This window comes from Panthera leo, chromosome A1, assembly GCF_018350215.1.
Source record: "Panthera leo isolate Ple1 chromosome A1, P.leo_Ple1_pat1.1, whole genome shotgun sequence".
Lineage (NCBI taxonomy): Eukaryota > Metazoa > Chordata > Mammalia > Carnivora > Felidae > Panthera > Panthera leo.
Genome location: NC_056679.1, coordinates 94,606,857 through 94,621,829, shown reverse-complemented (window position 1 = coordinate 94,621,829; position 14,973 = coordinate 94,606,857). Strand labels below are relative to the sequence as shown.

At 41.2% G+C, this 14,973-nt stretch overlaps 1 protein-coding gene across 1 annotated transcript in view; it reads right to left on the bottom strand.

Annotated features, from left to right (window-relative positions):
• LVRN (laeverin) overlaps positions 1–14,973 on the bottom strand; it is a 78,217-nt gene that overhangs the window by 19,350 nt on the left and 43,894 nt on the right. Inside the window, exons 9-16 of the mRNA XM_042933472.1 lie at positions 14,882–14,947; positions 14,484–14,656; positions 12,298–12,374; positions 11,795–11,934; positions 8,348–8,403; positions 4,903–5,056; positions 2,914–3,008; positions 1,023–1,130 (exon numbers count right to left, since the gene is read on the bottom strand). Of these exons, the coding sequence (XP_042789406.1) occupies positions 1,023–1,130; positions 2,914–3,008; positions 4,903–5,056; positions 8,348–8,403; positions 11,795–11,934; positions 12,298–12,374; positions 14,484–14,656; positions 14,882–14,947 (869 nt within the window). The remainder of the gene's footprint in view (positions 1–1,022; positions 1,131–2,913; positions 3,009–4,902; positions 5,057–8,347; positions 8,404–11,794; positions 11,935–12,297; positions 12,375–14,483; positions 14,657–14,881; positions 14,948–14,973) is intronic.

Genomic DNA, 14,973 nt, shown 5'->3' with positions numbered 1-14,973 from the left:
CCTGGGTGGCTCAGTAGGTTGAGTGCCTGACTTCAGTTCAGGTCATGATCTCATGGTTCGTAAGTTCGAGCCCCACATTGGGCTCGCTGCTGTCAGTGCGGAGCCCGCTTCAGATCCTCTTTCTCTCTCTCTCTGACCCTCCCCCACTCACTTGCTCTCTCAAAAATAAATAAACATAAAAAAAGGAGTCTTTTATAGCTTGCCTCCCTGTTTTTTCTTACTTTATTTTTCCTTCCCTTCTCCTACATTCATCGTTTTGTTCCTTTATCAACAATAGCCAATGTATCCAAAGGACACAAAAATGCTGATCTGAAGGGGCATATGCACCCCAGTGTGTATAGCAGCACTATCAACAATAGCCAAATTATGGAGAGAAGCCAGTGTCCATCGACTGATGAATGGATAGAGACGTTGTGGTATATATATACAATGGAATATTACTGAGCGATCAGAAAGAATGAAATCTAGCCCTTTGCAACAATGTGGATGGAGCTAGAGGGTATTACGCTAAGCAAAATAAGTCAGAGAAAGACAAATATCATATGATTTCATCCATATGTGGAATCTATGCTGTTATATATTTAGAAGGATGTACCTAGAAAAAAACATGGAGATCTCAGATATAAAGATCAAAAGCAGGGATCTAGAAAGTTAACTGAGAAGAAATCATCAGATTAGCTTAGAAACTAAAGAGGTTTAAGAAAGAAGGAAATTATAATAGTTCAATCAACATATGCTGATAATTGGGCTTGGGCTCATATCTTTTTTTTTTTTTTTTTTTTTTTTTTTTAGTAATCTCCACACCCAATGTGGGGCTCGAACTCATAACCCTAAGGCAAATCGACAGGGGGAAAAAAAACAAAAACAAAAACAAAAACAAAAGATACTTGAAAAAAATAGGAGACACAGACTACCCAAACAAAAATAAAACAATCACTCCCAGAAAGAAAACATCAAAAAGGGAGAGACATTATTGGTGTTGAAACAGGACGAAAACAAGGGCAATCTGATACTACTCTTACTCATTCCCTGGATGGTTTGTCCAGTGTTTGAAGAGTTCTCTTGACAGCTGAAGACAGTCTTCCAGTCCCAACCAACACGCAGTTTCAAAAAGTTTTTCCAGGGCCACGCTTAAAAGAAAGCACAAAGAAAAACATTTTATTTTGCTCCGTTTACTATATTCATTTTTTCTCCCTGCCTCCAACTATGTGTGTTTCATAAAAGGATGGGTATTTTAAAATATCCTTCCAATAATACCAGGTTTGTTAAAAAAAAAAATAGCTTTTGTGGATGGCAAACTTATTTAGGGCTCAGAGAAATATTTGCTGAGAGGCTTTCAGGCACCAAATAAACTCCCAAGATTGGTATTTTTTGAAAGTTGGGAATAAATTATTGCCATCTCTCACCTCCCGCAAACATACGTGGGAGTACACACTCCACATCTGTTATCAATTTATTTTTTCCTCCCTTTTACAATAATTTGCCTTATGGATAGAAAAAAAAAAAAGAAGGCTTTGGAGTATTTGATCTAATACCTTAAAAATAAAGTTTTTTTCTCTCTACACGGAAAGGAGAGGGAATGGTTTCTTTCTCCCTTTGGACAATATGCTTTCCCTTGCTTGAATTTCTGTTTTGTCCTCTACTCTGTTTGGCTATTATGTTCGCATCCAGAAAAAGACCAGAGAATCTTGTTTTGTTTTGTTTTGATAGCTGAGCAGGACCACACATTATGGTTCAAAACAAAAATAGTTCAAAAGAATATGGCGAAGGGTAATCATAAATCCAGATAAGCAATGCCTTTGAGGTACGTCTCTCTATACTCCCTACTCTCTGACTTGGAGTCAGAGGTAACGGAACACCAAGTGGCCATAAATTTACAGAAAATGCAAGGGCCAAATCTGGTTGCTTCACCCTCCTGTTTCAACCCAGCCTGGCCTGACTTTCTGACAAGAAGAATGTCCAAGGCTGGAGGACCTCGGAGTGATGGTTCTGAGCATTCGTTTACACACTCACACCATCTCCCTACCCATCCCAAGTTGGCTGCCAAAAGACAGAATTCCCTACAAGTACACCAACTCCCCAAAGTCACTCTGAAGACAACTGGCCCTGGATGGTCACTTCTGTCTAGTTGAGGAGAACCAAGGTTATGGCGGGTTAAGGTCTGTGCTGCCTGTGTGAACACACTTTTGCCTTCCTCTTCATTCACCCAACTGGCCTGCCCACTTAACTATCCCAGCTAGTCCTCGCCATCTTCCCTTTACGTGTTTGGTCAACCCCATGTCCTTCCAGTCACATGCCCCAGCACTGAAATGTCTCCCCTCTCAGAAGGATACTCCTGAGAGTGAGTAATCACATTTTGTGTATTTTGTATTACTTACTTGGCCTCATTGATTTCAGCTTGGTGTTGACCAGAGCTGTAAACATAATTCCTGTACCACTGTAGATAACAAATTCCCTCTCTAAATCTAGAAGCCCCTAACTCCCCTACAAACCTTGGGTCACAGGGAGGTCGGGGGTACCGCAGCCCTATTTTTTCTTTCACTCCTCCTTCTCAGACCATCAGGACAACCTGCTTACTCCTCTCACCACACCAATGATAGGAAAACCATTTGCAATACTTACGCATGCTCACAAGTAAATGGCTTGGATATTTCAGCAGCCTCAGAATTGAGAGTCTAGAGCTATAAATTTCTGTGTCTACATGCATGTGCTTTGCAAATAAATTAAGATCCCAAACTATTATTTCCTATTAGGATACATGTAGCTCACCAGTCCCAGAGCTACTGTTCTCAAATTGCATACACAATCTCTCAGTGAAATCATAGGTGTCCAGATCTTTTTAATATGAATCTGGGAGCCTATCTATTCATACAAATCTTGTTATTGAATTATCACTGCTCCAAAAATACTTACAGGGCTAAATAGTCATCTTGTAATGCTGCCACGTTTTCACGAATTACAGTTGAATACATATTCCATATTGAGATAAGTCTCTTTAACAGATACTTCTATAAACAATAAGGAAAAACCTACTATTAATTTTGGCTTGCAACACTGGATTTGCATCATATTTCTCTTTGTCCGAAAAGACATTAGTAGAGAAGTGACAGATATGTCTTCAGAAGTTATCTTTATTTGTTACTATACGTATAACTGGTTTATTTTGTAACCTCTCTACATCAGTTTCCTGATTGGGAAAATGGAATTGACAAGAATACCAATAGCACAGTTTTGGGACAACAAAACAATATTACGTATGTGAATGCATTGCCTGGCACGTAGGAACTCAATAAATGTTAGGTATTATTACCACTTAATATCACCTGGAACATAGAGAAAGAAATGTAAAAAATATTAAACTACTAAACTTTCTACCTTAACATCTCCATGCTTAGTATTTATACGTCCAAGAAAATAAGAACTGATTTATGGTTTGGACCATTTTAAGCCCTGAGTCTGAAATAAAGTTTCTTCAACTGCTCTATCAGCTGATGAATAATAAGATTATAAAAGTTATCCATTGAGGGGAGCCTGGGTGGCTCAGTCAGTTAAGCATCCGACTTTGGCTCAGGTCATTATCTCACATGTGAGTTTGAGCCCCATGTTGGGCTCTGTGCTGACAGCTCAGAGCCTGGAGCCTGCTTCGGATTCTGTGTCTTCCTCTCTCTCTGCATCTCCCCTGCTCATGCTCAGTCTCTCTCTCTCTCTCAAAAAATAAAATAAACATTAAAAAAAGTTACCCATTTATAAGACATCCCTAAGAACAAAGTAGATGTTATTCACTGAAATTTTTTAAAAACAAATACTAATTTTTACTTCTTTACCCAGAACCAGGCATCAGATATTATCAACAAGCCACTTTGATGCCATGAACAGTTAAGTGACTTCTTTCCTTGGTCACCATGCCCACATTCAAGGACCTTCCCACCAGCACTTTGGACAGCAGAAGAAGCAAAGCCTGGGCCCCTGAGGTATTTGTGATCTTGCCCTCAGCCTCCCCCAGAAGCTCACTTGGCATTATCACGTGGCAACTTTCTGGTTTGTTTCTGGTCCCTACCTCTCCAAACGGTTGCTCCCCAACTGTTGCTTTGGTCTTCCCTGGGCCATCTTTCTTCTGATCACTGTTTAAGATCTAATAATGGAACTTTCCTCCTTTTATATTGTTTCAGTTATGATGGCGTGTCATTGCCTCATTAATTCCAATTTCCCTCTCTCGCTTGCCAACATCAAAAGCAGCTTCAAAACCTGCACTTTTTTTTTTTTTTTTCTGGAACATACCTCTCTGGTTAAGTGCTAGTCCTGTAAATCAGAGTATTTCAATTATGAGTATGGGGTTTTTAAAGTCTTTCTGTTTAGGGGCGCATGGATGGCTCAGTCGGTGGAGCTTCTGACCTTGGCTTAGGCCATGACCTCATGGTTCGTGAGTTTGGTTCACCAGTTTGAGCCCTGCATTGGGTTCTCTACTGTCAGTGGGGAGCCTACTTTGGATCCTCCGTCCCTCTCTGCCTCTGCCCCTCCCCCACTCACATGCATGTGCTCTCTCTCTCTCAAAAATAAACATTAAGGAAAAAGCCTTTCTGTTTGACTAACAATCTTTTGGGAAAATAGTTGTTATAAGAGAAAAGGCATACCATATCCATCCACTCCTGGATTCTTAGGGCACCTTTTACTTCACCAAGAATTAAAGGCCTTTCCAAAGTTCTCTCACACTCAACTCCTAGATCAGGTCTATGACTAAAGTGTTTTCTTCTAAGAATAACCAGCCGTCCCTAAGAAAACCAATGTATATATGGAACGAATAGACTATTACTTCCGGAAAGATGTGTTTCACAGATGCTGTCTAGATACAGAAAGAGGAAGAGAGGATTTTTTTCTAAACCCCATAACAAAGAAGGAAATTACCTTTAATAATGGGTACATATCATAGTTGTTCACATCAAAAACAAGATCCTTGGTTACCAGGTTCACCAAGACTGCATACCATACTATGATTTCATCTTCTTCAGCAAGGTACTTGGTTAAATCAAGGGCTGTTTCAATCTCAACATAATTGTTTCTGTTTGGTTCAAAAAGATACACACTCAAAAAAACCTCCACTTGCTAAATAATGTGCACACTTTCCACATTTGTTCCACGCTTCGATGCCTGATTTCAACAAGGTACGTGAGATGAAGAAGTTAGAGGGTCGAGGGTCCATCTCACTGATAAATGGAAGCCAACCCATGCCGACAGGCCCTCCACTGCAATTTGGTACATTCAAGTGCCCAAATTCTAGGAGGCTATGGGAAAATCCAGGCCAAATGTTGGACGGCTCATCGGGCAAAAGAATACTTGCGCATTTAGTATGCGTTCTTATGAGAGTATAATTTTCATTCAGCAAGTATTAATTAGAAGTCATTCTCTAATGCTCTGCCAGCTACTTGTGGGAACACAAACTGGTATGTAGGACACAACTGTCTACCAGTGGGGAACTTACTATTTCAGTCAAGAGCTAGCTGAGACTTTTGCAGAAGAAGCTGTTAATGAGTCCCAGAATCAAGTAGCAGAGGAGGAAAACACAGGCATGTGATGGAAAAGTCAGGGAAGGCTTCCTGGAGGAGGAACTTGAGACGGGCAATGAAGGATGGATAGGATGGAAATGGTTGGAGAGAAAGAGGAAGGCAGCATATGACAAAGAAGATAAAGCAGGAATTGGTGTGATGGGCAGACCACACAACTGAGACACAGAATTTCTTTTGTGGGGAGTCAAGAGGGGGAGGGCTAGTAGACCAGGTGGATGAAAGCTGCAGGGAACCTTGAATGTCAGGACCAAGAGTTTACGTGTGGCGAGAAGGTGTTTCAACAATTGGGGTAACATCAGGAAGTTGTTGCCGACAAACTTTATTGCTACGGTGCCGAAGGAGACAGAATGGTATTGAAAGGAACTGAATGAAGGCTAAGGCTCACGTAACCGGCTAAGTGAAAGAAGACGTGTACTTGCCTTAGCATGGAAGCAGTGGAGCTGGTAAGTCAGGGGAGAATCCAGAAGACATCCTCAGGAACAAACAGATAAGACAGGGTGGCTAGATGGCAGATGGAGAGAGAGAGAGAGAGGAGTCCGGGATATCTCTGATTCTTCAAGTTTGGGCCATGGGAAGTAGAGTGGTACTTCGACAGAGAGAAATTGACAACAGGAGCAACTCAGAAACAGAAATAAAGTGCAGCGGCCGAAATCCTGAGTGTAAATGACCACAGGATAAGCAGAAGACAGGAGGGGACAGGCGGAGTCGTGATCCTTTCACAAGGCTTTCCTGATCACCTTGTATCTGCTGGGCACTGGACGTGCACAGAATAAAAACGATCATGGAAACCAGAAGAGAAAGGTGAGAGAAAAGAACCATGATTGGTCTTTTTTTTTAAGTTTATTGATTGAGAGAGAAAGAGAGAGAGGAAGAGAGGGAGAGAAGAGAGGGAGAGAGCGGGGGAGGGGCAGAGAGAGAAGGAGAGAGAGAATCCCAAGCAGGCTTCGTGCTGTCAGCACAGAGCCTGATGCGGGGCTCAAACTCACAAACCTGAGATCATGACCTGAGCCAAAATCAAGAGTCGGACGCTTAACCGACTGAGCCACCCAGGTGTCCCATAACTGTGATTGGTCTTAAGGATGCTCATGGCAGCAGGAGAAACGTGAGCTATAGGAGGAGAACCGGGTTTGCATATCCCAGTCTCGGGAAGACAAAAGAGAAGTTTCCCACAGGATGTGGTCAAAAGTCTCAAAGTCACGGATGTCCCAGAGAGAGGTGTCGGCGAGGCAGCGGGCAAGGGCATGTGCCATAGGTCAGAGGGGAAAGTGGTAAAGGCATGAAGGACAAAATAAATAGATATCCATTTAAGAAATAGGACAGGCCAAAGAAAGAGAGAACACACTGGATAACTTATCATGTATACTCCTTAATTTTATTGTCTGAAAATTTAAATTCTGAGCACATATTAATCTACCTGTTGAAATACTTAGCACATCTTATATTGAATAAATGCGATAAAGGTAAAATGTAATTCTGTAGGATACTAAAATATAGGCCATATCTCATTAAAATTATACCTATGGCCATCAGCCTAGGGTAACAAAACTCATTTCAAAATCTCAGTTGATTGTGTATTTATTTCAGGCAATTCTTTTTTTGGGGGGGTATGTTAGCTATTTCCTCAATTTACAGTATCACGGAAAAATACCAATGCATCTACGCTCTTCCTACATTTATCCATTTTAATATTTAATGGCCCTTTACAAGTGCTAAGCCTGAATCACTTGTATTTTTACCTGAGATTTTATTCTTACTGGAAATTTAAAAAATAATGATTCTTACACTTTTTGTGATAATCCTATAAATATTTATGATAAATATTTAAATTCTGTGACCTTTTCAATTTACATCTTCTCTACTGCATCCTTCTAAAATTTCTCCTTTAAGGGGTTCATTTTAAAATGTTGAATTACGGGCGCCTGGGTAGTCCAGTCAGTTAGGCGTCCAACTTCGGCTCAGGTCATGATCTCATGGCTTGTGAGTTGGAGCCCCATGTCCAGGTCTGTGCCGACAGCTCATAGCCTGGAGCCTGCTTCAGATGCTGTGTCTTCCTTTCTCTCTGCCCCTCCCTCACTCTCTTTCTTTCTCTCTCACTCTCTCTCTCAAATAAACACTAAAAAAAAATTTTTTTTTAATGTCAAATTGCACTTCATCTTGTAGAAACGAAACTCCTTCCCCATTAAACACCAACTCTTCATTCTTCCTCCCCGTGGCCCCCAGGGAAACTACCCTCCCCTTTTCTGTCTCTATGCTTCTAACTACTTTAAGTAGCTCCTATAAATGGAATCACAAGCTGCTTGCCTTTCTGTGACTGGCTTATTTCATTAGCACGATGGCCTCAAAGTACATCCACGCTGTTGCATACCCCAGCAACTTTTATGTTATAAAATTCCACTGTATCCATGGAATTTGATCCTAATCCTAATAAGCTGGGCCCTGTATACAGTGAAGAACCAATTTCATGTCATACTGATCTGGTTATTTGTTTATTTTTATAAAGTTCTCAAGGTACACTTTTAAAACCATGAGTGAAGAGGGGTGCCTGAGAGGCTCAGTGGGTTAAGCGTCCGACTTCAGCTCAGGTCATGATCCCGTGGTTCACGAGTCTGAGCCCTGCGTCGGGCTCTGGGCTGATGGCTCAGAGCCTGGAGCCTGCTTCGGATTCTGTGTCTCCCTCTCTCTCTGCCCCTCCCCTGCTTGTGCTCTGTCTCTCTCTCCGTCTCTCAACAATAAATAAATGTTAAAACAAAACAAAACAAAACCACGAGTGAAGAGAATATACTCACTTCGACAAGGAAAAGGCATCATCGATCATCTGCAGTCTGTGAATAACAGGGATGGCCTGCAAATGAGACCCAAATATGTGCAGAAAGAGATGAGAACATGTTTTTAGTACCAAAATAATTTCCAAAATAGTAACAGCATTTCAGAATCAGTGTTGCTTACAAAGCACTTTCACGTGAATTGGCTCGTGTGCCGAGAAATGCTAATTACTAAGGATAGTCCCCATGATTTATTTATTATGCATCTGGTTTTGCTAAATGATCCCTCTGGACATCAATCATCAGGCTTTCAGCTGGTCGAACGTTTTGCCAAAATACTCCCCGAAAAATGGCATGTTAGAAAATTAAACAGGAGGCCATGTTTAAAAGGCTCTCCAAAACAGAAAGTGTACATTAAATTGTATTATAATGTCCAAGTTGTTGTCAGGAAGCTTTTAGGCACAGGAAGCCTTACGCAAATATTATTTAGCATCATGTTGATAATACAGTATCGAATACAGTATCTGGTAAGCAGGATCCTGTCTTCTCAAGATTTTCCTAATTTGACCCAATCCACCAACAGAGCCCTTTGAATCAGAAAAGGCAGGGTCGACTGCCAATCTAACTGCTTAGTGAGCTCCGTGGCATTGCCTGGCCACAGGACTCTGTCACAGCTTGAGTGGCCTGAGGGGGCCCAAAGCCTCCTATAGAATTCCTTCCACACCTCGCACATTTTCACAAGTTTGGTCCCAGAAAAATCAATCTTTACAACATATCTTTGAACTTCTTAGCAAGCCAGACTTCAATCTTTCCCTGGTAGCACTCTCATTTCTTTTCTGGCAGTAACAACACTTCAGTTTTCTAAATTAATATTAATGGCAGACATGCTGTTTCATTTGGTCCCCAATTACAGAGTAGAAATAACTGACCTCAGTTTTTCAAAAAGTAAGCCTACAATGGTTTCAAGAAATCATTGCTAGACTGGGATGACCTTGTCTCTGTAGCTTAAAGTGCCCTTAGAAATCAATAAGGATGTAGCTACTCTGGAAGATTTTTTTTGAGGGGGGGGAATGAGTGGAGGAGGAGTGGGGTGGGGAGAGAGAATTAGCGGGGGAGGGGCGGAGGGAGGGAGAGAGAGAGAGGGAGAGAGAATGAGAATCTTAAGCAGGTTCCACACCCATCGTGGAATCCGACATGGGGCTCGATCCCACGCCTGAGAGATCATGACCTGAGCTGAAATCAAGAGTCAAACACATAAACCATGGAGCTAGCTAGGCACCCTTGAAAACGATTTAAAAATAAAATTTTATGGGGCGCCTGGGTGGCTCAGTCGGTTAAGCCTCCAACTTCGGCTCAGGTCATGATCTCGTGGTTGTGAGTTCGAGCCCAACATCCAGCTCTGTGCTGACAGCTCGGAGCCTGGAGCCTGCTTCAGATTCTGTGTCTCCCTCTCTCTCTGCTCGTCCACCCTGCTCGCAATCATTCTTTCTCTCTCTCAAAAATAAATAAATGTTAAAACAAATTTTAATTTTTTTTTCAACGTTTTTTATTTATTTTGGGACAGAGAGAGACAGAGCATGAATGGGGGAGGGTCAGAGAGAGAGGGAGACACAGAATCGGAAACAGGCTCCAGGCTCCAAGCCATCAGCCCAGAGCCTGACGCGGGGCTCGAACTCACGGACCGCGAGATTGTGACCTGGCTGAAGTCGGAGGCTTAACCGACTGCGCCACCCAGGCGCCCCTAAAACAAATTTTAAAAAAGTAAAATTTTCTTATGAGTGGATTGTGTGGTCTTATTCAAAAGCCCTATAATAATTTTTAAAACTTACTATGTTCTGAAGGCCTGGCTTGTGTCTGGCCTCTGTTAAACATAATGCATATATCACCTTATCTGATCTTCCCAACCCTTTAAGGTTGGTCTATTCAAACGTCATAATACAGATGGGAAAACTGAGGCATGACTCGCCAGATAAGAAAGCCCAAGGTTGCACATCTGGTGATCGATGAACACAGTCTACCTGATGCAGAACCCCCACCAATATACTGTACTTTGTCTTCTGCTCTGTGTCTCAGAGAGCTTTCGAAGACAGAGACACCAAAGATATCTTCCAGTCAACACTCTAGCTTGAACAAGGCCATCTCAACGAACCGCCCATGGTTTCACAGCAGAGCCAACTCCGCAGACCCCTACGGCGGCATCCATCTGCACCAATGGAGATTTGGTTTCATGGAACCAATTAAAATCTGACTGATTAGACCTAGCCAACGTTTTAATATTTATATATTCCATAATGACTTCTATTTTGTGATAAAGTGGTGTTAGATTCTATTGATATTTTGTGAATTAACTTCCCTGAGGGAGAGTAGGAATATATATATATATATATATATATATATATATATATATATATATATATATATACATACATACACACACACACACACATACATACACACACACACACACATTTTTTTAAGTTTATTTATTTATTTTGAGAGAGAGAGAGAGAGAGCGAGCAAGCAGGGGAGGGGCAGAGAGAGAGAGAGAAAGAGAGAGAGAATCCCAAGCAGGCTCCGTGCTGTCAGCGCAGAGCCCATGGATCTCACGAACCATGAGATCATGACCTGAGTTGAAACCAAGAGTCAGATGCTTAACCAGCTGGGCCATCCAGGCACCCCAGGAATATAATTTTTTAAGAATTAACACTTTCTAGCATATACTGAGTACCCATTAAGGGCTTAAAATTTTTAAACATATGTTTACCTACGTTGTCTCTAATCCTTGTGATAAATAACAGAAATATATTGTTCCCATTTTATTTTTTTCAATTTTTTTTTAAGGAGTCTCTACACCCAATGTATGTCTTGAACTCACAACCCTGAGATCAAGAGTTACATGCTCTCCCGATGGAGCCAGCCAGGTGCCCCTGTTATTCCTATTTTAAAGTGAAGATATGGAAACGGAGCATTTAAGTAACTTGTCTAAGATCACAAAACTAATAGTTAATAGGAAAATGTATTCTGATTTTCACCTAGAAACGTAAAATTGTTGTAGAAAAATGATATTAATGTTCAAAAATAATACGTTCAACCCAAACCTCCCCTTTCTAAGAATGAGGGAGAAAAAGTCCTGTATGGCATGGTGTGAGAGGTGGCAGCGAGGGTAGAGTTCCTCCCACCAGACAGGTTTATGAACGCTTAACTCTAGGGGCGTCTGAGGGGCTCAGTCGGTTAAGCCTCTGACTCTCGATTTCAGCTCAGGTCACGATCTCATGGTTTGTGAGTTTGAGCCCCAGGTCAGGCTCTGTACTGTCACTGCAGAGAGATTCTCTCTCTCTCCCTGTCTCTCTGCCCTTCCCATGCTTTCTCTCTGTCTCTCAAAATAGATAACTTTAAAGAAAAAAAAAAAAAGAAGAAGACTCCAGAGTGCAATATTAATGTTATTTAATAACAGGCATAAAATAATCTTACCTTAGGATCTTTTTCAAGCTGTTGTTTTAGCTTTTTCCAACCTACGTTATCATAGTTAACTCTGTAATATCCAGTCATATTCAAATTTAGAATCACCCAGTCGTGATCAGAATCTGAAACTTGCATTTCAGGGAATATTTCTACAAAGGAATATGGGAAAAGTATGAAATGGTCCATCTAAAAAATATTCCCGTAATTGTTTATACTATATCCTCTTAATCCTAAATAGTAAACCCAGTAAATCCAACAAAAAAAAGAGAAAGGAATTCTAAAATATATACTGATCTTACCATATGTATTTTTTCACAAGTAATGGCTTTGATTTAAAACTTTTCTTTATGGCTCTGTGTTCAACCAGAATGATATAACATTTTACTTTAAAGCAAGACAGCTTTTCAAAAGCTATATGCTTCAACATTTTATTCCCTTCCTTGATATATGTGTGTGTGGGTGATATATATTCATGCATGTATGTGAAAATATTTTAAAAATGTGTTACTTACTGCTGCTTTTATCTAGCCAAACTAGAGACTGTGTGATTCCATTTTTTATCCAGAGAATAGGTACAATCCATGTGTCGCTTATTTGGAAAAAGAAAAAAAAATTCAGTTTATTCTCACAGATAAGATATAAACTCTGAGCCAATATTAAATGAGATCATAAAATAACAGACAGAACCCGAATTCTTTGGTCATTTTCTCTGGATCTGCAAGGGTTTGCTCTTAGGATTATTCAATGTGGTTTTTATTTAATTTAATTATTTATTTAATTTTTGTTTCAATGCTCATTTATTTCTGAGAGAGAGAGAGAGAGAGAGAGAGAGAGAGAGAGAGAGAGAGAGAGAGAGAGAGACAGCGTGAGCACACGAGCAGGGGAGGGGCAGAGAGAGGAGACATAGAATCCCAAGCAGGCTCCAGGCTCCCAGCTGTCAGCACAGAGCCCGACTCGGGGTTGGAACCCCTGAACTGTGAGATCATGACCTGAGCCAAAGCTGGACGCTTAAACGACTAGGCTACCCAGGCGACCCCATTCAATGTTGTTTTTATAAGCCAGTTTTGCTTTGACCATCTGTTTACTCTTTTATTTCTTCTTTACTTTTTCTTACAACTTAAAGTAGCTACTAAGACTATCTTGTATCTGAAACTTTCTTTTTTTTTTGTATCTGAAACTCTCAAGGCCTGTTTATATTAAATTACAGCTACTTGGCCTCACTGGGGGGGTTGTCCAAATGCTGTAGACAGACCCAAATTCATCCGTGCCAAGAGAGGCCAAGAGTAATTTAAGAAGAAAAAGCTTGACAAACATTTCAAAATGCTTTTCTGCCTCAAGCTTTCTCCCCATCTGAAAAGTGTTCAGCACGGATCAGCCAGATTATTCATATTTACTGAATGCCGACATTCTTCCCACATTGGTAGACGTGACCTGGAGGAAGCTGATGACCACGAGGAGGACATTAGTCATTTGAAGAGTCACACTCCTCGGAGTTTGGGCAAGACTTGCCATCTGGCTCAAACGCTCACAAGCCTGGTTTCTCAAAAGACTTCGAACGAGGGTGTGTTGTTGATCTAATTGCTAAGGCACACATCTTCTCAAAAGTCACGGAGCCTTGATGAGCACAGGGTGATGGATGGGAGTGTTGAAATCACTGTATTGTAGGTTCACAACTAATACAACACGGGACGTTAACGAAGTGGAATTAAAATAAAAGCTTAAAAAAAAAAAAGCAAGTCACAGAATAGCAGCATGGTGAGGGAACTTCAGTTCTCCTCTTTCTTTCTCCTGGGGTTTTAGAGGAAGAAGACGATGGCCTGCATACCACAGTGATGCTGTTTGAAAATTACTCCCTCGTGTGTACCCCTAACTCACCACAGTGAGAAGTGAATATCAGAACTTTATCAAACACCCTGGAACATTCTCTAACAAGTTAAGAGAGGGAAGGGAAGGGAAATAGGGGAAGAGATGGGCGCTAGGCTGCCTTATACTCATTTTTTCATTTCATTTTAACAACAGTCCCCTGGGATATACGCTGTCACATTTACTTTATAGCTAAGGCAACCGCAACTCAAGAGATTTTTAAAATTAGACTTACCTAAGGTTTGAATTTCGGGGAAGTTGATATTTAAACCCAGGTGTCAGGGAATCTAAAGGCCCTCATTCTAATATTATAGGCATGGCGATAAATACACACGTACGTGTACGTGCGGACATGCACAGAATGATTTCTCAAGGATGCAGTGACCGTTCGATTCTGTTTCTAGGGAAAAGAAGACAGCTGTGCTGCAGGATCCTCTTTTCTCTCAACTAACATGAGGCCATGCATGGTTCTACTTTCTTGTCTCTCACCCAGAATCCTGAGTAAATGCATTCCTTCTGTCTGAAGGACGAATAAAATGCATAACCCCCAAAGCACTGGCTGCTGGTGTCATCCTAAATGCCAGGGGAGGGGCACTGCCTTGAACCCTTCAGTGCAGGTCTCTGGCCTTGCTTAGGATATCAGGGGCTCTGCCTCATCCCAGCACCCCAGGAACAACACCCTGCATGGACCATGAAGTTGCCATCCCAGAGCCTCTCTGCAGAAGAGTGTGTACCCAGCTGGAATTATATGCTTCCTCACCCACAGGCTGCTTTCCATTTGATCAGAGAGCTCTACCCCCAAGGAAGGTGAGTACAGAGAAGCAAATGTACCTACTTGTGGGTTAGGAGAGTCTGATTTTTAACCTTTCCAAGATAAAATGGTTCCTGTTTCATGGCACCAGTAGATACATTTAAGGTGATGACTGGAAAACCACTCTGGTGTGTCCAACGGTCCATTATGCTTTTTACTGGCGCTGGCAAAAGAATTTTACTCTGGTCGTCTACGACCTGTTTTAGAAAATCATCACAAGAGCAGATATTTACCATCAAAATCTTCTGCCTAAAAGAAACTACCTGGCTATTCTGTTCCTCATCTATGCAGTGATTCCCAGTGGGTGATCTTCGGGGCCAAATTCAGAACCCTATTGAACTCTATATGTGAATGAATCCTTAGTGTATTCATTCATTCATTCATTCATTCATTCAACATGAGTCAGGAAGTAGGACAATTACCATTTGAAAATGCCTCCATAAATCATCTTGCTCAGCATTTGAGTAAGAAAATGTCTTCAAATATGACTGTAAAAAATAGAAGAATGGAAAAG